At 54.0% G+C, this 25,827-nt stretch overlaps 1 protein-coding gene across 1 annotated transcript in view; it reads right to left on the bottom strand.

Annotated features, from left to right (window-relative positions):
• LOC122546986 (cyclin-dependent kinase 17-like) overlaps positions 1–25,827 on the bottom strand; it is a 571,330-nt gene that overhangs the window by 17,062 nt on the left and 528,441 nt on the right. Inside the window, exons 10-16 of the mRNA XM_087994552.1 lie at positions 21,678–21,798; positions 19,748–19,845; positions 19,544–19,649; positions 15,675–15,717; positions 13,952–14,042; positions 4,162–4,236; positions 2,986–3,034 (exon numbers count right to left, since the gene is read on the bottom strand). Of these exons, the coding sequence (XP_087850678.1) occupies positions 3,009–3,034; positions 4,162–4,236; positions 13,952–14,042; positions 15,675–15,717; positions 19,544–19,649; positions 19,748–19,845; positions 21,678–21,798 (560 nt within the window). The 3' untranslated portion in view covers positions 2,986–3,008. The remainder of the gene's footprint in view (positions 1–2,985; positions 3,035–4,161; positions 4,237–13,951; positions 14,043–15,674; positions 15,718–19,543; positions 19,650–19,747; positions 19,846–21,677; positions 21,799–25,827) is intronic.

Genomic DNA, 25,827 nt, shown 5'->3' with positions numbered 1-25,827 from the left:
TCTGGGTAGTTGTACCTTTAGCTGGCTCTGGGTAGTTGTACCTTTAGCTGGCTCTGGGTAGTTATACCTTTAGCTGACTCTGGGTAGTTTTGTACCTTTAGCTGACTCTGGGTAGTTATACCTTTAGCTGACTCTGGGTAGTTTTGTACCTTTAGCTGACTCTGGGTAGTTATACCTTTAGCTGACTCTGGGTAATTATACCTTTAGCTGGCTCTGGGTAGTTGTACCTTTAGCTGGCTCTGGGTAGTTGTACCTTTAGCTGACTCTGGGGAATTATACCTTTAGCTGGCTCTGGGTAGTTATACCTTTAGCTGGCTCTGGGTAGTTATACCTTTAGCTGACTCTGGGTAGTTGTACCTTTAGCTGACTCTGGGTAGTTGTACCTTTAGCTGACTCTGGGTAGTTATACCTTTAGCTGACTCTGGGTAGTTCGACCTTTAGCTGGCTCTGGGTAGTTATACCTTTAGCTGACTCTGGGTAATTATACCTTTAGCTGGCTCTGGGTAGTTATACCTTTAGCTGGCTCTGGGTAGTTGTACCTTTAGCTGACTCTGGGTAATTATACCTTTAGCTGGCTCTGGGTAGTTGTACCTTTAGCTGACTCTGGGTAGTTATACCTTTAGCTGGCTCTGGGTAGTTATACCTTTAGCTGGCTCTGGGTAATTATACCTTTAGCTGACTCTGGGTAGTTATACCTTTAGCTGGCTCTGGGTAGTTATACCTTTAGCTGACTCTGGGTAGTTATACCTTTAGCTGACTCTGGGTAGTTATACCTTTAGCTGGCTCTGGGTAGTTATACCTTTAGCTGGCTCTGGGTAATTATACCTTTAGCTGACTCTGGGTAGTTATACCTTTAGCTGGCTCTGGGTAGTTATACCTTTAGCTGACTCTGGGTAGTTGTACCTTTAGCTGACTCTGGGTAGTTGTACCTTTAGCTGGCTCTGGGTAGTTATACCTTTAGCTGGCTCTGGGTAATTATACCTTTAGCTGGCTCTGGGTAGTTATACCTTTAGCTGGCTCTGGGTAGTTATACCTTTAGCTGGCTCTGGGTAGTTGTACCTTTAGCTGGCTCTGGGTAGTTGTACCTTTAGCTGGCTCTGGGTAACTATACCTTTAGCTGGCTCTGGGTAGTTGTACCTTTAGCTGACTCTGGGTAATTGTACCTTTAGCTGACTTTGGGTAGTTATACCTTTAGCTGGCTCTGGGTAGTTATACCTTTAGCTGACTCTGGGTAGTTATACCTTTAGCTGGCTCTGGGTAACTATACCTTTAGCTGGCTCTGGGTAGTTATACCTTTAGCTGACTCTGGGTAGTTATACCTTTAGCTGGCTCTGGGTAACTATACCTTTAGCTGGCTCTGGGTAGTTGTACCTTTAGCTGACTCTGGGTAGTTGTACCTTTAGCTGACTCTGGGTAGTTGTACCTTTAGCTGACTCTGGGTAATTATACCTTTAGCTGGCTCTGGGTAGTTATACCTTTAGCTGACTCTGGGTAGTTATACCTTTAGCTGGCTCTGGGTAGTTGTACCTTTAGCTGACTCTGGGTAGTTGTACCTTTAGCTGACTCTGGGTAGTTATACCTTTAGCTGACTCTGGGTAATTATACCTTTAGCTGGCTCTGGGTAGTTATACCTTTAGCTGGCTCTGGGTAGTTATACCTTTAGCTGACTCTGGGTAATTATACCTTTAGCTGACTCTGGGTAATTATACCTTTAGCTGACTCTGGGTAGTTATACCTTTAGCTGACTCTGGGTAGTTATACCTTTAGCTGACTCTGGGTAGTTGTACCTTTAGCTGGCTCTGGGTAGTTGTACCTTTAGCTGACTCTGGGTAGTTTTGTACCTTTAGCTGGCTCTGGGTAGTTATACCTTTAGCTGGCTCTGGGTAGTTGTACCTTTAGCTGACTCTGGGTCGTTGTACCTTTAGCTGACTCTGGGTAGTTGTACCTTTAGCTGGCTCTGGGTAGTTATACCTTTAGCTGGCTCTGGGTAGTTATACCTTTAGCTGACTCTGGGTAATTATACCTTTAGCTGGCTCTGGATAGTTATACCTTTAGCTGGCTCTGGGTAGTTGTACCTTTAGCTGACTCTGGGTAATTATACCTTTAGCTGGCTCTGGGTAGTTATACCTTTAGGTGGCTCTGGGTAATTATACCTTTAGCTGACTCTGGGTAGTTATACCTTTAGCTGACTCTGGGTAATTATACCTTTAGCTGGCTCTGGGTAATTATACCTTTAGCTGACTCTGGGTAGTTGTACCTTTAGCTGACTCTGGGTAGTTGTACCTTTAGCTGACTCTGGGTAGTTGTACCTTTAGCTGGCTCTGGGTAGTTGTACCTTTAGCTGGCTCTGGGAAGTTGTACCTTTAGTTGACTCTGGGTCGTTGTGTTTCTGGCTGCATTTATCTGAAGCTCTCGAATCCCTCTTTAATCTACTTTGCGTCTCTGCGTCTACCTTGGTTAAGGCCAGAACATTGAATGTTTTTTAAGAAGGAGTTCGATCTAGTTCTTAGAACCAAAGGTATCAAAGCGTGTGGAGGAGAAGGCAGGAACAGCGGGACTGTGTTGGATGATTAGCAACGATCACACTGAATGGTGACGCAGACGGAATGGTGCCTGTGTCTCCACATTTAAAATGACCTGTTTGACTAAGCCGTTGGCTACACTTATTCCTGCTCTTGGGGAACAGTGTAGAATTCAGTCTGGTAAAGGTCCTGTCCAGTACCAAGGGGCATTTATTTGACTGTGTCGGTGTTACATAAAGCGCAAGTTGGGAAAGTGGAGACTGACTGCTCAAGTGGAGAGAAAACAGCTCAGTTGGAAGCCGGGAGTGAGCACACATTTGTGTTCATTCCAAATGGTTGGCAGTAGCTGCAAGAGATGATTCCTCAGTATTGCTGTTCAGATCACTGTGCTTGAACAGAAACTACAAGCAGTAAAATAGTGAGAAGTGCTGTACCCAATCTGTCGGTTGGAGGAATTATTTACCTGGTCTATGGTATATAAGCCACTCAGGTCCTGCTCTTGCTCTTCATCGCTATACGAGAGATTGAAAAGATCAAGATTAACTTTCGCCAAGTAATGGACAAACAAAAGGGGAACGGTTTGATGTTCCCACCCAATCGAACATTAAAAGCTTGCTCCCTGTTCAGGATTAAATCCTGACTCACCCTCATCCCGGATTATGAACAGTTGAGGATACAGCTCCTGGTGTGGTATACCCATAGCCAGCTCACTGCACTGTCAATTGAACTGAGAGTCCAGGGCCTGCTCAGTGTGGAGCAGGGAGAAAACGGTTTACTGAGTACTTGAGAACCGTCTCTTGTTGAGGAAGCTTCAGTTTGTTACAATCAGTTCCAGGTTACCTTGATAGGATGGATACGGTTCCAGAGGTTTTAATTTGGAGGGTGATGGGTGGTGTCAAGATTACACAGACTGTATGAGGAAGAACCAAATGGGATAGGTGTGAGATTTAAAATTTAAAATGCGTTAGCTCTGTGTTGGCTTTGTTTGTTGCTATTCTTATTGACCCCCGGTGTTGCTGCCTGGTGAGACACATTGCTCTCGGACTGGAGGCTCACCCACTCCCCGAACTGCCCTCCCCCCCCCCCACCCCACCACCCGCCCCTGGCTCCCCCTCCTCTCCCCAGGACAGAGTGGGGAAGGGGGATACTGGACGGAGTGGGGTGAGGAGGGGAGAGGGATGAGGCAGATGGGGAGAGGGATACCAGATGTAGGGAATCCTGGAGTGAGAATGGAAGAGGGCCCAAAAACCGGAGGGTGGGGGTGTGGAGTGAGTGGTGGGAGGGTGGGGGGGGGGGGGAGGGGGTGACAAGGAGACCCCAGGTCACCGGCGTTGGGAATGGGGGTGTCAAGGAATGTCATGTTCACATCACTGCCCTCTCCCCACAAGCCTCGATTTTCTGACTGGTCAAGCATCTATCTCCCACGGGGGGAGTGGGGCAAGCGGTTCCAAGGTCTCTTGACCCTCTGAGAGGAGAAATTCCACCTTATCTCAGTCTTACATTGGTGCCCCTTTATTCCGAGACTGTATGCTGTGGTCCCAGTCTCTGCCACGAGGGGACACCCCCTCCCAGAATTTACCCCTGTCAAACCCGAAAGATTCCCAGATACATTTCAGTGGGACGACGGTGCATTCCTTACCTGAGTCGAAGTACACATTCCGATAGCCCGGATCCTTCTGCAGCTGGATATTCTGCAGTGTGAAGATGGAGCTGGCTGCAAATACACAGAAGATGGTCAGTGGGGATACGCACAGCACAGCCACCCCAACATTGCCAGTACCTCACGGAAGCTGTCTGTCTGGAATGGGGTGGATCAGAAGGGCAGGAGTGATGGAACTCCGAGGGGATGAGAGGAATGCAGGGACACACAGAGGGAACCAAGAGAGGAAGTGAGGGGACTCAGAGGGGAATGGGGGGTGATAGGGGGACGCAGGGGGAGGGGAGAATAGGGGGACACACAGGGGACCAAGAGGGGGAGTAAGGGTCACAGAGAGGAAAGGGATCCTGGGAGTGAGAGGAGGTACAGGAGAGTGAGAAGGGGAGTGATGGAAGCTAATGAGGGGTTAGGAGTGAGGGGGAGACAGCATCGAGCGAGGGTTGAGTGAGGGGACTGCGGATAGCAGGGAGACAAAGCAGACGAAACGAAGGGAGGGAATGAGTAAAGAGTGACAGAGGGATTGGAAAGAAGGGTAGACTGAGGGAGTAGGAGAGACAGAAGGGAGTGAGGAGGAGTGACAGGGACTGACGGAGGGGAGTAAGTGGGAGACCAAGGTGATCCAGGAGAGACACACGGGAACGAGAAAGGAGGAGGTGCAGGGTACTAAGCAAACAGGAAACTTGGGTGTGAGTGAGGGGAGACACCGGGGGAGTGAGGGGGCAAGTGAAGGGGGAGAATGGCGGGGGAGAATGGCGGGGGAGTGACGGGGGAGTGACAGGAGAGTGACAGGAGAGTGACAGGAGAGTGACAGGAGAGTGACAGGAGAGTGACAGGAGAGTGACGGAGGAGTGACGGGGGAGTGACGGGGGAGTTATGGGGTGAGAATGGAGTGAGGAGGTGTGTAAGCTTCGAATGATCCATGATGGAAAATGAGCACCAGATGGTCATGTCTAAAGACATCAGATCCCCATCTCCGAAATGACATTTTGTCCAGTCACATGGTACTGGAGAAAACCAATCAGCCCACACCTCCCTCCTTACCCTCACTCCTCTCCCTCCGATCCCCTTCCCTCACCCTTCACTCTGATCCTTACTCCTTTACCCTCACCCCTCACTCTGAAACCCCCTGACTCTCACCCCTCTCTCTCACTCCGAATATCCCTCCCTCGCCCTCACCCAAGTAGCCCCCCACCCTTAGTCAGCCCTCCCTCACCCTCAGCCTCCCCTCCACCACTCTCGTCCCTTACCCTCAGTCTCTCCTCCCTCACTCTCACCCTCAACTCCAGATGCTGCGACCTCATCCTTGTCCCTCACCCTCAAGGCCCTCCGACCTCATCCTCAGCCTTTGTCCTCAGTCGCCTCAGCCTCAGCTACCCCTACCTCAACCTTGCCCTCACTCTCTCTCCCTCGCTCCACACCCTTAGTCCCCATTCCCTCATCTACGTTCCAAAAGTGGTCAGGGGGTGTGAGTACGGTGAGAGTGAAGCTGGGAAATTGAGGTAATGTGTCCATACCTTGGGAAGGCAGCAGCAAGGGTGACAGAGGGAACTGAATTGAATTGAATAGAATTTATTGTCACGTGCACCGAGGCACAGTGAGCACGGCTACCCCAAGGTGTGGACACAATACCTCGACTTCCCAGCTTCACTGTCACCGTGCTCACACCCCCCAATCACTACCGTGACTGTCACCGTGCTCACACCCCCCGATCACGAGCGTGACTGTCACTGTGCTCACACCCCCCGATCACGAGCGTGACTGTCACCGTGCTCACACCCCCCGATCACGAGCGTGACTGTCACCGTGCTCACACCCCCCCGATCACTACCGTGACTGTCACCGTGCTCACACCCCCCCGATCACTACCGTGACTGTCACCGTGCTCACACCCGATCACTACCGTGACTGTCACCGTGCTCACACCCGATCACTACCGTGACTGTCACCGTGCTCACACCCCCCCGATCACTACCGTGACTGTCACCGTGCTCACACCCGATCACTACCGTGACTGTCACCGTGCTCACACCCGATCACTACCGTGACTGTCACCGTGCTCACACCCCCCTGATCACTACCGTGACTGTCACCGTGCTCACACCCCCCGATCACGACCGTGACTGTCACCGTGCTCACACCCCCCCGATCACTACCGTGACTGTCACCGTGCTCACACCCCCCCGATCACTACCGTGACTGTCACCGTGCTCACACCCCCCCGATCACTACCGTGACTGTCACCGTGCTCACACCCCCCGATCACTACCGTGACTGTCACCGTGCTCACACCCCCCGATCACTACCGTGACTGTCACCATGCTCACCCCCCCCGATCACTACCGTGACTGTCACCGTGCTCACACCCCCCGATCACGAGCGTGACTGTCACCGTGCTCACACCCCCCGATCACTACCGTGACTGTCACCGTGCTCACACCCCCCGATCACTACCGTGACTGTCACCGTGCTCACACCCCCCGATCACTACCGTGACTGTCACCATGCTCACCCCCCCGATCACTACCGTGACTGTCACCGTGCTCACACCCCCCGATCACGAGCGTGACTGTCACCGTGCTCACACCCCCCCGATCACTACCGTGACTGTCACCGTGCTCACACCCCCCCGATCACTACCGTGACTGTCACCGTGCTCACACCCGATCACTACCGTGACTGTCACCGTGCTCACACCCCCCGATCACTACCGTGACTGTCACCGTGCTCACACCCGATCACTACCGTGACTGTCACCGTGCTCACACCCGATCACTACCGTGACTGTCACCGTGCTCACACCCCCCCGATCACTACCGTGACTGTCACCGTGCTCACACCCCCCGATCACGACCGTGACTGTCACCGTGCTCACACCCCCTGATCACTACCGTGACTGTCACCGTGCTCACACCCCCTGATCACTACCGTGACTGTCACCGTGCTCACACCCGATCACTACCGTGACTGTCACCGTGCTCACACCCGATCACTACCGTGACTGTCACCGTGCTCACACCCCCCTGATCACTACCGTGACTGTCACCGTGCTCACACCCCCCGATCACGACCGTGACTGTCACCGTGCTCACACCCCCCCGATCACTACCGTGACTGTCACCGTGCTCACACCCCCCCGATCACTACCGTGACTGTCACCGTGCTCACACCGCCTGATCACTACCGTGACTGTCACTGTGCTCACACCCCCCCGATCACTACCGTGACTGTCACCGTGCTCACACCCCCGATCACTACCGTGACTGTCACCGTGCTCACACCCCCTGATCACTACCGTGACTGTCACCGTGCTCACACCCCCCGATCACGACCGTGACTGTCACCGTGCTCACACCCCCCGATCACGACCGTGACTGTCACCGTGCTCACACCCCCCGATCACTACCGTGACTGTCACCGTGCTCACACCGCCTGATCACTACCGTGACTGTCACCGTGCTCACACCCCCTGATCACTACCGTGACTGTCACCGTGCTCACACCCCCCGATCACTACCGTGACTGTCACCGTGCTCACACCCCCCGATCACTACCGTGACTGTCACCGTGCTCACACCCCCCGATCACTACCGTGACTGTCACCATGCTCACCCCCCCCGATCACTACCGTGACTGTCACCGTGCTCACACCCCCCTGATCACTACCGTGACTGTCACCGTGCTCACACCCCCCGATCACTACCGTGACTGTCACCGTGCTCACACCCCCCGATCACTACCGTGACTGTCACCGTGCTCACACCCCCCGATCACTACCGTGACTGTCACCGTGCTCACCCCCCCGATCACTACCGTGACTGTCACCGTGCTCACACCCCCCGATCACGAGCGTGACTGTCACCGTGCTCACACCCCCCCGATCACTACCGTGACTGTCACCGTGCTCACACCCCCCCGATCACTACCGTGACTGTCACCGTGCTCACACCCGATCACTACCGTGACTGTCACCGTGCTCACACCCCCCGATCACTACCGTGACTGTCACCGTGCTCACACCCGATCACTACCGTGACTGTCACCGTGCTCACACCCGATCACTACCGTGACTGTCACCGTGCTCACACCCCCCCGATCACTACCGTGACTGTCACCGTGCTCACACCCCCCGATCACGACCGTGACTGTCACCGTGCTCACACCCCCTGATCACTACCGTGACTGTCACCGTGCTCACACCCCCTGATCACTACCGTGACTGTCACCGTGCTCACACCCCCCGATCACGACCGTGACTGTCACCGTGCTCACACCCCCCGATCACTACCGTGACTGTCACCGTGCTCACACCCCCTGATCACTACCGTGACTGTCACCGTGCTCACACCCCCTGATCACTACCGTGACTGTCACCGTGCTCACACCCCCTGATCACTACCGTGACTGTCACCGTGCTCACACCCCCCGATCACTACCGTGACTGTCACCGTGCTCACACCCCCCGATCACTACCGTGACTGTCACCGTGCTCACACCCCCCGATCACTACCGTGACTGTCACCGTGCTCACACCCCCCCGATCACTACCGTGACTGTCACCGTGCTCACACCCCCCGATCACTACCGTGACTGTCACCGTGCTCACACCCCCTGATCACTACCGTGACTGTCACCGTGCTCACACCCCCTGATCACTACCGTGACTGTCACCGTGCTCACACCCCCCGATCACTACCGTGACTGTCACCGTGCTCACACCCCCCGATCACTACCGTGACTGTCACCGTGCTCACACCCCCCGATCACTACCGTGACTGTCACCGTGCTCACACCCCCTGATCACTACCGTGACTGTCACCGTGCTCACACCCCCCGATCACTACCGTGACTGTCACCGTGCTCACACCCCCTGATCACTACCGTGACTGTCACCGTGCTCACACCCCCCGATCACGACCGTGACTGTCACCGTGCTCACACCCCCCGATCACGACCGTGACTGTCACCGTGCTCACACCCCCCGATCACTACCGTGACTGTCACCGTGCTCACACCCCCCGATCACTACCGTGACTGTCACCGTGCTCACACCCCCCCGATCACTACCGTGACTGTCACCGTGCTCACACCCCCCGATCACTACCGTGACTGTCACCGTGCTCACACCCCCCGATCACTACCGTGACTGTCACCGTGCTCACACCCCCTGATCACTACCGTGACTGTCACCGTGCTCACACCCCCCGATCACTACCGTGACTGTCACCGTGCTCACACCCCCCGATCACTACCGTGACTGTCACCGTGCTCACACCCCCCCGATCACGACCGTGACTGTCACCGTGCTCACACCCCCCGATCACTACCGTGACTGTCACCGTGCTCACACCCCCCGATCACGACCGTGACTGTCACCGTGCTCACACCCCCCCGATCACGACCGTGACTGTCACCGTGCTCACACCCCCCGATCACGACCGTGACTGTCACCGTGCTCACACCCCCCGATCACGACCGTGACTGTCACCGTGCTCACACCCCCCCGATCACTACCGTGACTGTCACCGTGCTCACACCCCCCGATCACTACCGTGACTGTCACCGTGCTCACACCCCCTGATCACTACCGTGACTGTCACCGTGCTCACACCCCCCGATCACTACCGTGACTGTCACCGTGCTCACACCCCCCCGATCACTACCGTGACTGTCACCGTGCTCACACCCCCCGATCACTACCGTGACTGTCACCGTGCTCACACCCCCCCGATCACTACCGTGACTGTCACCGTGCTCACCCCCCCGATCACTACCGTGACTGTCACCGTGCTCACACCCCCCTGATCACTACCGTGAATGTCACCGTGCTCACACCCCGCGATCACTACCGTGACTGTCACCGTGCTCACACCCCCCGATCACTACCGTGACTGTCACCGTGCTCACACCCCCCGATCACTACCGTGACTGTCACCATGCTCACCCCCCCGATCACTACCGTGACTGTCACCGTGCTCACACCCCCCGATCACTACCGTGACTGTCACCGTGCTCACACCCCCCGATCACTACCGTGACTGTCACCGTGCTCACACCCCCTGATCACTACCGTGACTGTCACCGTGCTCACACCCCCTGATCACTACCGTGACTGTCACCGTGCTCACACCCCCCGATCACTACCGTGACTGTCACCGTGCTCACACCCCCCCGATCACTACCGTGACTGTCACCGTGCTCACACCCCCCGATCACTACCGTGACTGTCACCGTGCTCACACCCCCTGATCACTACCGTGACTGTCACCGTGCTCACACCCCCTGATCACTACCGTGACTGTCACCGTGCTCACACCCCCCTGATCACTACCGTGACTGTCACCGTGCTCACACCCCCCGATCACTACCGTGACTGTCACCGTGCTCACACCCCCCGATCACTACCGTGACTGTCACCGTGCTCACACCCCCTGATCACTACCGTGACTGTCACCGTGCTCACACCCCGCGATCACTACCGTGACTGTCACCGTGCTCACACTCCCCGATCACTACCGTGACTGTCACCGTGCTCACACCCCCTGATCACTACCGTGACTGTCACCGTGCTCACACCCCCTGATCACTACCGTGACTGTCACCGTGCTCACACTCCCCGATCACTACCGTGACTGTCACCGTGCTCACACCCCCTGATCACTACCGTGACTGTCACCATGCTCACACTCCCCGATCACTACCGTGACTGTCACCGTGCTCACACCCCCTGATCACTACTGTGACTGTCACCGTGCTCACACCCCCTGATCACTACTGTGACTGTCACCGTGCTCACACCCCCCGATCACTACCGTGACTGTCACCGTGCTCACACCCCCTGATCACTACCGTGACTGTCACCGTGCTCACACCCTCTGATCACTACCGTGACTGTCACCGTGCTCACACCCCCCGATCACTACCGTGACTGTCACCGTGCTCACACCCCCCGATCACTACCGTGACTGTCACCGTGCTCACACCCCCTGATCACTACCGTGACTGTCACCGTGCTCACACCCCCCCGATCACTACCGTGACTGTCACCGTGCTCACACCCGATCACTACCGTGACTGTCACCGTGCTCACACCCCCCCGATCACGACCGTGACTGTCACCGTGCTCACACCCCCCGATCACTACCGTGACTGTCACCGTGCTCACACCCCCTGATCACTACCGTGACTGTCACCGTGCTCACACCCTCTGATCACTACCGTGACTGTCGCCGTGCTCACACCCCCCGATCACTACCGTGACTGTCACCGTGCTCACACCCCCCGATCACTACCGTGACTGTCACCGTGCTCACACCCCCCGATCACTACCGTGACTGTCACCGTGCTCACACCCCCTGATCACTACCGTGACTGTCACCGTGCTCACACCCCCCCGATCACTACCGTGACTGTCACCGTGCTCACACCCCCCGATCACTACCGTGACTGTCACCGTGCTCACACCCCCTGATCACTACCGTGACTGTCACCGTGCTCACACCCCCCTGATCACTACCGTGACTGTCACCGTGCTCACACCCCCCCGATCACTACCGTGACTGTCACCGTGCTCACACCCCCCGATCACTACCGTGACTGTCACCGTGCTCACACCCCCTGATCACTACCGTGACTGTCACCGTGCTCACACCCCCCTGATCACTACCGTGACTGTCACCGTGCTCACACCCCCCGATCACTACCGTGACTGTCACCGTGCTCACACCCCCCCGATCACGACCGTGACTGTCACCGTGCTCACACCCCCCGATCACTACCGTGACTGTCACCGTGCTCACACCCCCTGATCACTACCGTGACTGTCACCGTGCTCACACCCCCCGATCACTACCGTGACTGTCACCGTGCTCACACCCCCTGATCACTACCGTGACTGTCACCGTGCTCACACCCCCCCGATCACTACCGTGACTGTCACCGTGCTCACACCCCCCGATCACTACCGTGACTGTCACTGTGCTCACACCCCCCCGATCACTACCGTGACTGTCACCGTGCTCACACCCCCCGATCACTACCGTGACTGTCACCGTGCTCACACCCCCCGATCACTACCGTGACTGTCACCGTGCTCACACCCCCCGATCACTACCGTGACTGTCACCGTGCTCACACCCCCTGATCACTACCGTGACTGTCACCGTGCTCACACCCCCCCGATCACTACCGTGACTGTCACCGTGCTCACACCCCCCGATCACTACCGTGACTGTCACCGTGCTCACACCCCCTGATCACTACCGTGACTGTCACCGTGCTCACTCCCCCGATCACTACCGTGACTGTCACCGTGCTCACACCCCCTGATCACTACCGTGACTGTCACCGTGCTCACACCCCCCGATCACTACCTTGACTCTCACCGTACTCTCACACCCCTGATCACTACCGTGACTGTCACCGTGCTCACTCCCCCGATCACTACCGTGACTGTCACCGTGCTCACACCCCCTGATCACTACCGTGACTGTCACCGTGCTCACACCCCCCGATCACTACCTTGACTCTCACCGTACTCTCACACCCCTGATCACTACCGTGACTGTCACCGTGCTCACACCCCCCCGATCACTACCGTGACTGTCACCGTGCTCACACCCCCCGATCACTACCTTGACTCTCACCGTACTCTCACACCCCTGATCACTACCGTGACTGTCACCGTGCTCACACCCCCTGATCACTACCGTGACTGTCACCGTGCTCACACCGCCTGATCACTACCGTGACTGTCACCGTGCTCACACCCCCCCGATCACTACCGTGACTGTCACCGTGCTCACACCCCCCCGATCACTACCGTGACTGTCACCGTGCTCACACCCCCCCGATCACTACCGTGACTGTCACCGTGCTCACACCCCCCTGATCACTACCGTGACTGTCACCGTGCTCTCACACCCCCGATCACTACCGTGACTGTCACCGTGCTCACACCCCCCCGATCACTACCGTGACTGTCACCGTGCTCACACCCCCCGATCACTACCGTGACTGTCACCGTGCTCACCCCCCCCGATCACTACCGTGACTGTCACCGTGCTCACCCCCCCCGATCACTACCGTGACTGTCACCGTGCTCACACCCCCCTGATCACTACCGTGACTGTCACCGTGCTCTCACACCCCCGATCACTACCGTGACTGTCACCGTGCTCACACCCCCCCGATCACTACCGTGACTGTCACCGTGCTCACACCCCCCGATCACTACCGTGACTGTCACCGTGCTCACCCCCCCCGATCACTACCGTGACTGTCACCGTGCTCACCCCCCCCGATCACTACCGTGACTGTCACCGTGCTCACACCCCCTGATCACTACCGTGACTGTCACCGTGCTCACACCCCCCTGATCACTACCGTGACTGTCACCGTGCTCACACCGCCCCGATCACTACCGTGACTGTCACCGTGCTCTCACACCCGCTGATCACTACCGTGACTGTCACCGTGCTCACACCCCCCCCGATCACTACCGTGACTCTCACCGTACTCTCACACCCCTGATCACTACCGTGACTGTCACCGTGCTCACACCCCCGATCACTACCGTGACTGTCACCGTGCTCACACCCCCCCGATCACTACCGTGACTGTCACCGTGCTCACACCCCCCCGATCACTACCGTGACTGTCACCGTGCTCACCACCGCCTGATCACTACTGTTGAAATTCCCCTTCTCATATCACCGAATGAAGTCTGTGTTTGTGGGTGTGAAGTGCCCAGAGGAGGGATCAGAATTGTACTCACTGTCATCCAGCTCCAAGATTGCCGGTCCAAAACTTTGGAAGTAGTGATGCCGGACAGCTTGCTGCGCTGTGATCCTGCGCTTGCCTTCGAACTGTGGGGAAGAGGGCCTCTGTTAACCCCCCACTCCCCAGGGGCTGCTTCACTTGCAAAGACTAGGCCTGTGTCTGGCTTCACTGCCATTGGCCCTGGGAGTGCTGAGAGCTCAAGGTCGCACAGCACTCAGTGCCACAAGCATGCCAGGGTGACCGACCATGTGAAGATTGGCAATGGGTGGTACAAATTTGGCGCTTTCCTGGCAGTCCCCGCTCCCAAAGATATTCATGCACAGGAGAGACAGCTTGTTCCCCCCCTCCCCCACAACACCCGCATGATTTGAGAAGATTATGGAGTGCTGACAGATTCCTTCCGGTAAATTCTCCTGACCATGACTCTACACGTGATACATGTTCGTTGCGGTCCCTTCACATTGTGACAGAGGGGCGCGGCAGGAAGTGAGGTCAGCGCTTCCGCCATTCAGAACCTTCACGCACGCTGGCTTCCCCCATGGAACACTGCGCGAACTGTGTGGCAAAGGCCACACAGAGCAGGGTCGAGGGGCGCGCTGGCCAATGGGCCCTTACCAGGAGCCAGCGCTCACCCAGAGTGGGCAAGGGGGGAAATTCCTGTACTGGAAACTCAGTGAGGTCCAAGCTGAGGTCAGAGCCTCAGTTCCTGATTGGCGAGAGTGCGGTCTGATGTGACAGTACTCTTATCACACAATGTCTTGGTCACCTCCCACCTCAGGGAGAAAGAAACACGCCCAGGGGTGAGGTAGCACTGGGGGAGGCAGGGGAGGAGCAGTTAGAAATGGTCTTCGAAATGAGGGAGAGAGTTAACAAAGAGGAGGAGGAGGAGGAGGAGGTCAGAGGGCACCAAACCTCTCCCATGAGCGATAATATCATGTTCAAGGGAGTCTGCTGGCTGCTCCTTCGGTCTTCCCTTATCGGAAGAGATGATTCCCAGCCAGGTCATCTTTTCCACAAGGGGAGAACTGTCCGGACGCTGATTGCCATCTTCCCAATCCTTCCATGCGCTTTTCCCCACGGTCCCTGTATCCATGTTCAAACTTCATCAGCTCGCTCGCTAGCTCCCAGGAGTGTGCTAAGCCAACGTTTGCTCGAAAATGGAATGTTTTGCTTTGGAGTTATATCGCCTCCCCTGAACTCTAGCCCTTCGACCTTGGCTTTCCTGACCTCTGTTGTGACTTGAACACAGTGCGCTGCCTTCTTGAACCACTGCCATTCCTGACCCAGCGGCACTAATATATTACCAACTCAGAATGGCGAGTGGCTTGAAGGGCAATATGCTGGGGGTGGTGTTCCCATGTAGCTGCTGCCCTTATCCTTCAAGATGGAAGTGGTCGTGGGTTTGGAAGGCGCTGTCCGAGGAGCCTGACGAAGTGTGGCTCCTCCTTTTCACAGCCACATCTTCTGCTTTGTTGCAATCTTCCTCAAGACTGAGCGAATCCCCCAACTGCATGACAACCCTGTGAAGGGGTAATTAGGGACAGGCAATAAATGTTGGCCTAGCCACCGTGTCCCCTCAGGGAATTTTTTTTTTTTTAAAAAAGCTGCAGCTTTGACATTGATCTTCCTGTCCCCCATGTCTCTGTGGTTGGCTCAGCGCTGATATGATCCCATGTGGTCTCGATAGGTTTGTGTTGTGGTATATTTAGTACGGTTACCTGAAGTAGTTTGGAAAGTAAGTCAATGCCATCCGTGTCCAACCTGGGTGGAAATCAGAGAGAGAATGACTTGGTAGAAACTGATTACAAATGGAGCCCAACCTCCCAAAACGCAGGGGGGAAACCAGGGTTCAGGAAACTTGGGGAAACCTCAGTAAGGAGCACAACTCCCATTCCCTGATTAGGACAAAAGGACTTGTTTCGGTGGGAATGATCAAGCGATCATTTCATGGCAAGCGACACAGAGGTTGCCTCTGGCGTTTGTGACGCCAACAAACGCAAGGGGGAACAGACAGGGGAAGCCGCCATGTTCACACTAAACATCCCTTTGCCTCACCTCCTTATCCCTCCCCATCCCATCAAGCCCCTCTCTCGCGTCCCACCCCGACCGACTGCATCCAAGGACTGAAATAGTGCAAGGAAAGGACACTGGGGAGATGATCTGGAATGGTCAGGTAGGCTCGACGATGGGGTGAATGGCCTACTCAAGCTCTCATGTTCTGGACTGGAGGCAGAAGAGGTCTCTGTGAATACTTGCGGAGCGGTAACACCCTGTGCTGTAGTATTTCTGCAATTAAGGACCCAGTAAAAACGTCACCCTGATTCTGAGCTGTGTAGTAAAACGACTGAGAGTGTGTGCGCGGGCACTCTGACATTCCTGAGCACCCTGTATAGGAAGGCTGCTCAAGGACAGTCAGCGCCTGGCTTTGTTACACCCCTGTTCGTCGTCCCGCTGCTGTGATCGAACATTAACCTCCCGCTATCGTTGCCTGGCCGAAGGAACGCTAAGGGGTGATGATCTTGCTGCACACTTTGACAGGGCTTTACCAAGTGAGGAAACTTCAGCCCACGGTTGAGTTAAGGATGAAACAACGTCCTTCACACATCCATGTCCTGCCTGACACCAGAACAAACAGCGTCTGCCAGCACTCTCTGATATACGGAACCCTTCCCGCTGACTCATCTTCAAGCCAGGCCCACCAGCACCTCCAGACATTGACTTTGATGTTTCCCCCTGCACCTGAACTAATGTGACCCCTTTTATTTTAGAAAAGGTCAGGGGGGACCCCAATGCTGCTGGGTAGCAAACGGCAGCAGTCAAGAGGCTCTATTCCTGATTTTCCTGCTGCTCGGACGTGCGCCTGACCTGCTGTGCTTTTCCAGCACCACTCGAATCTCGACTCTGCATTTCCAGCATCTGCAGTCCTTGTTTTTACCTGACAGGAGTCAAGGACTGCAACGAGCAAACTGGTGACCCCGCATCCTCGAGGTAACAAAAGGCAAGACTGCGATATTTGCAGCGTGCCCGGTAGCTCATCGAGAAAATCATCTCTGCGGCCGATTCAAAGGAACAGTGAATTTAAATTCAATATATGAGCGGCCATTCCAAGGTGCTGCTTAAACTTGCTAACCAGTTCCAGTACAAAATAGGCATGAAGACAAGGATCTTGGGCGGTGTAAGTGACAGCGTAGTTTGGACAGAAGTCCATTTCAGAGCTCGTTCTGCCTATGGACTAGACACTCGGATAGCATTTGAGTACGGGTTCTCTCTGCACTGTAGCCTTCAAGGTCCAAGCCGTGTCTGTTGATTAGAAAGTGAGGACTGCAGATGCTGGAGATCAGAGCTGAAAATGTGTTGCTGGAAAAGCGCAGCAAGTCAGGCAGCATCCAGGGAACAGGAGAATCGGCGTTTCGGGCATGAGCCCTTCTTCAGGAATGTCTGTTGATTACTCAAGTTGTAAATAAACTGGCCACTGATCTCCAAGCAAACAGAATCCTCGTTTGTGTCACACTTTCACGACACGAGAACACTATTGTGCACGCAACCCATTTTGAAATTGTGAAGTGCGCTCAGAAAAACTCAGGAAAGGATCGCCCCTTGTCTGGCAGATGGGGATCGGAGGGAAAGATTCCTTTTGTGTCAGCAGGTGTCCTTGTCTCCAAGGGGCCAGTCTTCCATCTTCCGGTCAGGAGCTGCGAGTCAGGTCATTTCCCAGCTTCTGGAAAGCAGCCTATTGACCCCTGTCTTCCAGTCTCTGGGAGGAAGTGGGCATTGTTCGGAGTCATGGCTCGAGGAGGGGGGGGCAGAGAGGGTGGGTAGTTCATGGCAAGGCTGGCAGGTTAGAAAGTCTCCCACTGCCCAATGGGCCTTCCATTGATGAGATTGAGCTTTCATCGAGCTCTGTGCCTTATCCATGCTTCCTTGTTTATTCTAACTCCTCCTTTCACCTTCCATACTGAACCACCTGGTTTCAACCAGATACAGAACTCAGCGACCACATACTAACAACAAACAGCGAGGAAATTTGAGTACAGGAGCAGGGATATTTTGCTGCAATTGTACAGGAGAGACCGCACCTGTAGTCTTGTGTGTAGTTTTGGCTTCCTTATCTGAGGAAGGATGTTCTGGCAATGGTGGGAATGTAACAAAGGTTTCCCAGGCTGATTCCTGGGATGACAGGACTGATGAATAAAGAGAGGCTGGATCAGTCAGGACGATATTCAATGGAGTTGAGAAGACTGAGTGGGGAATCTTGCAGAAACCTGAAACTTCCGACACAGGACTAGACAGGATAAAGACATGGAGAATGTACATAGAACGTAGAACAGTACAGCACAGAACAGGCCCTTCAGCCCACGATGCTGTGCCGACCACTGATCCTCATGTATGCACCCTCAAATTTCTGTGACGCAATGTACCTAATGATTTAATTTTAATTTGGTTTGGTTTATTTATTGTCAAGTGTATCTTGTTGCAAGTGGTACGTGTATGGAATAAGCTGCCAGAGGAAGTGGTGGAGGCTGGTACAGTTGCAACATTTAAGAGGCATTTGGATGGGTAGATGAATAGGAAGGGGTGAGAGGGATATGGGCCGGGTGCTGACAGGTGGGGCGAGATTGGGTTGGGATATCTGGTCGGGTTTGACTCTGTGACTCTGTTGTATAATGGTCCACACAGATATGAGGAATAGACAGCCGTTTTAGTGTTCTGGGTGATAAGCCCCTCCTTATGTTCAGAGCAGTACACGCGAGCAATCTGTGATGCCATTCAGGCTCCAGATACATCAGCGGGCTGATGGAAGGACACAGGGTAGCTTTTGTGATGTAGAATTAGATTCCCTACAGTGGGGCAACAGGCCCTTCGGCCCAACAAGTCCACACCGACCCTCCCAAGAGTAACCCACCTATACCCATTCCCCTACCCTACATTTACCCCTGATTAATACACCTAACCTACACATCCTTGAACACTATGGGCAATTTAGCATGGCCAATACACCTAACCTACACATCCTTGAACACTATGGGCAATTTAGCATGGCCAATAATGAAACTTTATTGCTGGAACAGCACAGCAGGTCAGGCAGCATCCAGGGAACAGGAGATTCGACGTTTCGGGCACAGGCCCTTCTTCAGGATTCCTGAAGAAGGGCCTGTGCCCGAAACGTCGAATCTCCTGTTCCCTGGATGCTGCCTGACCTGCTGTGCTGTTCCAGCAATAAAGTTTCAACTTTGATCTCCAGCATCTGCAGACCTCACTTTCTCCTCCAGCATGGCCAATACACCTAACCTACACATCCTTGAACACTATGGGCAATTTAACATGGCCAATTCACCTAACCTGCACATCTTTAGACTGTGGGAGGAAACCAGACCACCCAGAGGAAACCCACGCGGACACGGGGAGAATGTGCAAACTCCACACAGACAGTCGCCCGAGGTTGGAATCGAACCTGGGACCCTGGTGCTGTGAGGCAGCGGTGCGAACCCACTGAGCCTTTGCAGTGCAGTGTCCTTAACCTGACCCTCAAACTCATTCCAAAAAGGCAAACAAACCACAAGCCAGTGGAGGAGGCACCATATCTGACCTGGGGGCATGGTTGATAAGAGGTTCTGCCTTGTATCTCGGGAAATGATAAGCGCTGAACTGTTCGTGAGTCGAGATTCCTGACCATGTCTCCTCAGTTGGAGTTCCTGTGAATCAAAGCAAATGGCGTACAGTTATCCCCATTGGCGGAGGGATTTGGCAACATGGAGAGAATCAGTGAGAAGCAGTGCCAGGATCTTCTCACCCAGAATCCTGAATATCAAATGTAACTGGTCCTCGACTGTAGATCCTGAGAAACACGGACGGCCTGTTCCCATCTCATAAAATATGCAGCCGACGCCCCTACAGAGAAACACAGCAACACAACTCAGGAAACTGTGCTGTTTAAAACTGACTGAAGCAGAGATAACAATTCTCCATTATTCACGACCGGGATATTTCATCCTCACGAGAGTGGGGGTGCCGGAAAAGCACAGCAGCTCAGGCAGCATCCGAGGAGCAAGCGACTCGACCTTTCGGGCATAAGGGCTGATGAGGGCTTCTGCCAGAGACCTCGATTCGCCTGCCCCTCGGATGCTGCCTGACCTGGCTGCGCTTTTCTCGGCTCTGCTCTCCAGCACCTGCAAGTCCTTGCTTTCTCCTATTTCGGCCGATCGACGAACCCAGCCGAACCCGCTGCCTCCAGGAAACATCGGTGAGCCACACTATCACTCTAACTGACCAATCTCACCGTTATTGTCAGGGCAATTTGTGGAACACTCTAGAATGTTCAGTGAGTGTCCTTTAATCATAGCATCGCAACTAACGTTCAAACATGGCCTCCTTCAGGTTCACAAACCTGAGCTGGCCAGGAGAGAGTGAGGTCTGCGGATGCTGGAGGTCAGAGCTGAAAATGTGTTGCTGGGAAAGCGCAGCAGGTCAGGCAGCATCCAAGGAGCAGGAGAATCGACGTTTCGGGCATAAGCCCTTCCTGAAGAACAGGACATTCTGCCAAAACCTGGCATCACACTGGCACCGGAGTTCGTATACAGGTGCGCAATCCTTTATCCGAAATGCTCGGGACCAGCTGGTTTTCGGAATTCAGAATGTTTCGAATTTCAGAATAAGTGACAGTTTGATGGTGAATTTTTTTTTTTACCGGAATTGCAGACTCCCTGAGTAAAACGGGCCTTGAGACAGAACTGAGGCCTGCCAGTGCTGGGCTACGCCCCCACACATCATATCTGAGTGACAAGCATTGAGCGGGCGTCGACTTGTTTGCGCACCTAGCGACCTTGTTAATGAGGGGGGAAAAAAAAACGTCTCAAAAAGACCTTCGGACTTCGAAGCCAAATCAGATTTCGGATAAAGGGTTGTCTACCTGTACTATATTAGTGGCAGTGATTCAGGCAGCTCCCCAAGATTGGTGGAGTGCTCAGGAAGCAAAGGTCACAGATTGGACTCAGTTGGTTAAAACGACTCATGGAGTCAGAGGGTCAGGGTGAGAGCAGGAATAATGAACGGTGCCGGTGATTGGTTAGTTTTCAGGCTCGGGGGGGGGGGGGCGTTGGGGGAGTTGTAGACAGCGAAGGCCAGATTCACGTTAGTTCAGTGATTTGGACAAGAATTCAGAACCAACATCTCACCGTGAACAGCAAGCCCTGGAGAACGGCCGACAGTGAGGAGGAGACAAAGCAGGAACAACTGAACTAGAGAGAGAGGTATGAAGGGGGGGAGGGGGAGAAGGGGAGGGGGGGGAAAGGACTGAGGGGGAGGAGGGAGAGAGGAGGGGGCGTGAGGGTCAAGAAGGGGATGGGGACAGGAGGGGGAAAGGGGGACATGATTTCAGTGGGAGGAGGGTGAGGAGAATGAGGGAGAAGTGGGGGGGGAGAGGAGGGAAGGAGGGGATGGAGGTAGCCAGAGGAGGCTCGAGGAAACTGGAAAGGGTTGTGGGGACAGGAAACGCAGGAGGAGGGGATAACAGGCATGGCCAGTTGTAAGTCTGTGAGGGGACATGGCAGGAGGAGGAGAGAGTGGTAGGAGGAGGGTGGAGAATGGAGAGGAGGCAGGAGGAGGGTGGTTGGGGTAGTTGACAGAGTGAATCAGTCAACAGCATTGTAAAAGGAGCTGGACTGCCACAGGGTTAGCTGGTGTGGGAATAGTGACACGGAAAGCTGGGTGAAACAAGGCCTCACCACATGTCAATGGGTGTAGAGTATTCTGTTGAGCCCAGGAGAACATCTGGAGGACGGTACCACAGCGTCACCACTTCATTTGAGTAGGTCTTTGTAGGAACAGACTTGGCTCGAGCCAATCCTGCAAAAGGGAAGGTAAACATTCAGGCTGTGGATCACACAGACAGAGAAATACACAGCAGATCCTCAGACAGCCCCTTCCAAACTCAGAGCCAATTCCAGCCAGAGGACAAGGGCAGCAGATACATGGGAGTACCACCCACTACAAGTTCTCCTCCATCCTGACTTGGAAATATATCGCCACTGCATCACTGTCACTGGGTCAAAATGCTGGAATTCCCTTCCTAATGACTTGTGGGTCAACCCACAGCACGTGGACTGCAGAAATTCAAGAAGACAGCTCACCACCCCCTTCTCAAGGGCAGCTAGAGGCGGGCAATAAATGCTGTCCCCGCCAGTAATCCCCATGTCTCATAAGTAAACAGAACAAAACCCCGAGGACAAGTTCGATTCTGGAAGCTAAGGGGCGATCAGCTGCATCAAAGTCCCATTTGGCCAAAGTGCAGCCCCTGGCAAAGCAGCACTTCTTCATAATAGACAGGTCACATTTACATCTTACATTGGAACTGGAACTGTTGGGGAGCGGGAGTTGACTTCCGTTGAACTCACTGAGATCGGCGGGGAAGGGATACCTCTTGCTGTTCACTGTTTTGTCTCAGCCAATGGTCCTCAGCTCAGAGTAGCCAGAGGCACATTCCTCTGAGAGAGGTAAGATTCTCTTCTTCCTGTACATTACAGAAGTCTTTGCCAGCATACCACATCAACTCCCTGAGCGATACAGGCTGTACAGAGGCTCACAGAACATTTCTGCTTCAAATGGGATTTTCACCCCTTGGTCCTGATCGAGCATCAACGCGCTCAGAGTTATCACCTGACACAGGAGCACGAATCCCAGCCAGCAACTCCAACCCAGTGTCATCCAGCTGCAGACATTCATACACACCTTCTCACTCCCATACACAATCCACTCTCAATCACACACCCCCATACACACTCACACACTCCCTCATTCACACACCCCCCGTACACACTCACACACTCCCTCATTCACACACCCCCATACACACACCCCTGTACACACTCATACACTCCCTCATTCACACACACCCATACACACTCATACACTCCCTCATTCACACACCCCTGTACACACTCATACACTCCCTCACTCACACATCCCCATACACACTCATACACTCCCTCATTCACACACCCCTGTACACACTCATACACTCCCTCACTCACACATCCCCATACACACTCATACAATCCCTCATTAACACACACCCATACACACTCATACACTCCCTCATTCACACACCCCCCGTACACACTCATACACTCCCACATTCACACCCCCCCGTACACACTCATACACTCCCACATTCACACCCCCCCGTAAACACTCATACGCTCCCTCATTCACACACCCCCATACACACTCATACACTCCCTCATTCACACACCCCCCATACACACTCATATACTCCCTCAATCACACACCCCCTCACACACTCATACACTCCCTCATTCACACACCCCCCGTACACACTCATACACTCCCTCAATCACACACCCCCTCACACACTCATAAACTCCCTCAATCACACACCCCCATACTCACTCATATACTCCCTCAATCACACACCCCCTCACACACTCATACACTCCCTCATTCACACACCCCCCGTACACACTCATACAATCCCTCAATCACACACCGCCATACACACTCATACACTCCCTCATTCACACACCCCCGTACACACTCATACACTCCCTCATTCACACACCCCCGTACACACTCATAAACTCCCTCATTCACACACCGCCATACACACTCATACACTCCCTCATTCACACACCCCCATACACACACCCCCATACACACACCCCCATACACACTCATACACTCCCTCATTCACACACCCCCATACACACTCATACACTCCCTCAATCACACACCCCCCGTAGACACTCATATACTCCGTCATTCACACACCCCCTCACACACTCATACACTCCCTCATTCACACAGCCCTATACACACTCATGCACTCCCTCATTCACACACCCCTGTACACACTCATACAATCCCTCAATCACACACCGCCATACACACTCATACACTCCCTCATTCACATACCCCCGTACACACTCATACACTCCCTCATTCACACACCCCCGTACACACTCATAAACTCCCTCATTCACACACCGCCATACACACTCATACACTCCCTCATTCACACACCCCCATACACACACCCCCATACACACACCCCCATACACACTCATACACTCCCTCATTCACACACCCCCATACACACTCATACACTCCCTCAATCACACACCCCCATACACACACCCCCATACACACACCCCCATACACACTCATACACTCCCTCATTCACACACCCCCATACACACTCATACACTCCCTCATTCACACACCCCCATACACACACCCCCATACACACACCCCCATACACACTCATACACTCCCTCATTCACACACCCCCATACACACTCATACACTCCCTCAATCACACACCCCCCGTAGACACTCATATACTCCGTCATTCACACAACCCCTCACACACTCATACACTCCCTCATTCACACAGCCCTATACACACTCATACACTCCCTCATTCACACACCCCCCGTACACACTCGTACACTCCCTCAATCACACACCCCCTCACACACTCATAAACTCCCTCAATTACACACCCCCATACACACTCATACACTCCCTCATTCGCACACCCGCTCACACACTCATACACTCCCTCATTCACACCTCCCTGTACACACTCATACACTCCCTCAATCACAAACCCCCTCACACACTCATACACTCCCTCATTCACACACCTGCTCACACACTCATACCATTCCCTCATTCACACACCCCTGTGCACACTCATACAATTCCTCAATCACAAACCCTCATACATCCTCATACACTCCCTCAACATAACACCTCCATACACACTCATACACTCCCTCATTCACAGCCCCCATACACACTCATACACTCCCTCATTCACACACCCCTGTACACACTCATACACTCCCTCACTCACACACCCCCATACACACTCATACAATCCCTCATTAACACACACCCATACACACTCATACACTCCCTCATTCACACACCCCCCGTACACACTCATACACTCCCACATTCACACCCCCCCGTAAACACTCATACGCTCCCTCATTCACACACCCCCATACACACTCATACACTCCCTCATTCACACACCCCCCATACACACTCATACACTTCCAAATTCACACGCCCCCGTACACACTCATACGCTCCCTCATTCACACACCCCCTGTACACACTCATACACTCCCTCAATCACACACCCCCCGTAGACACTCATATACTCCGTCATTCACACACCCCCTCACACACTCATACACTCCCTCATTCACACAGCCCTATACACACTCATACACTCCCTCATTCACACACCCCCCGTACACACTCGTACACTCCCTCAATCACACACCCCCTCACACACTCATAAACTCCCTCAATTACACACCCCCATACACACTCATACACTCCCTCATTCGCACACCCGCTCACACACTCATACACTCCCTCATTCACACCTCCCTGTACACACTCATACACTCCCTCAATCACAAACCCCCTCACACACTCATACACTCCCTCATTCACACACCTGCTCACACACTCATACATTCCCTCATTCACACACCCCTGTGCACACTCATACAATTCCTCAATCACAAACCCTCATACATCCTCATACACTCCCTCAACATAACACCTCCATACACACTCATACACTCCCAAATTCACACGCCCCCGTACACACTCATACGCTCCCTCATTCACACACCCCCTGTACACACTCATACACTCCCTCAATCACACACCCCCTCACACACTCATACACTCCCTCATTCACACACCCCCCGTACACACTCATACACTCCGTCAATCACACACCCCCTCACATACTCATAAACTCCCTCAATCACACACCCCCATACTCACTCATACACTCCCTCAATCACACACCCGCTCACACACCCA

This window comes from Chiloscyllium plagiosum, unplaced genomic scaffold (genome assembly GCF_037043375.1).
Source record: "Chiloscyllium plagiosum isolate Xiang-an unplaced genomic scaffold, Cpla_swu_hap1 HiC_scaffold_14, whole genome shotgun sequence".
Taxonomy (NCBI): Eukaryota; Metazoa; Chordata; class Chondrichthyes; order Orectolobiformes; family Hemiscylliidae; genus Chiloscyllium; species Chiloscyllium plagiosum.
The sequence above is the reverse complement of the archived record's forward strand: the minus strand, read 5'-3'. Positions and strand labels throughout refer to the sequence as shown.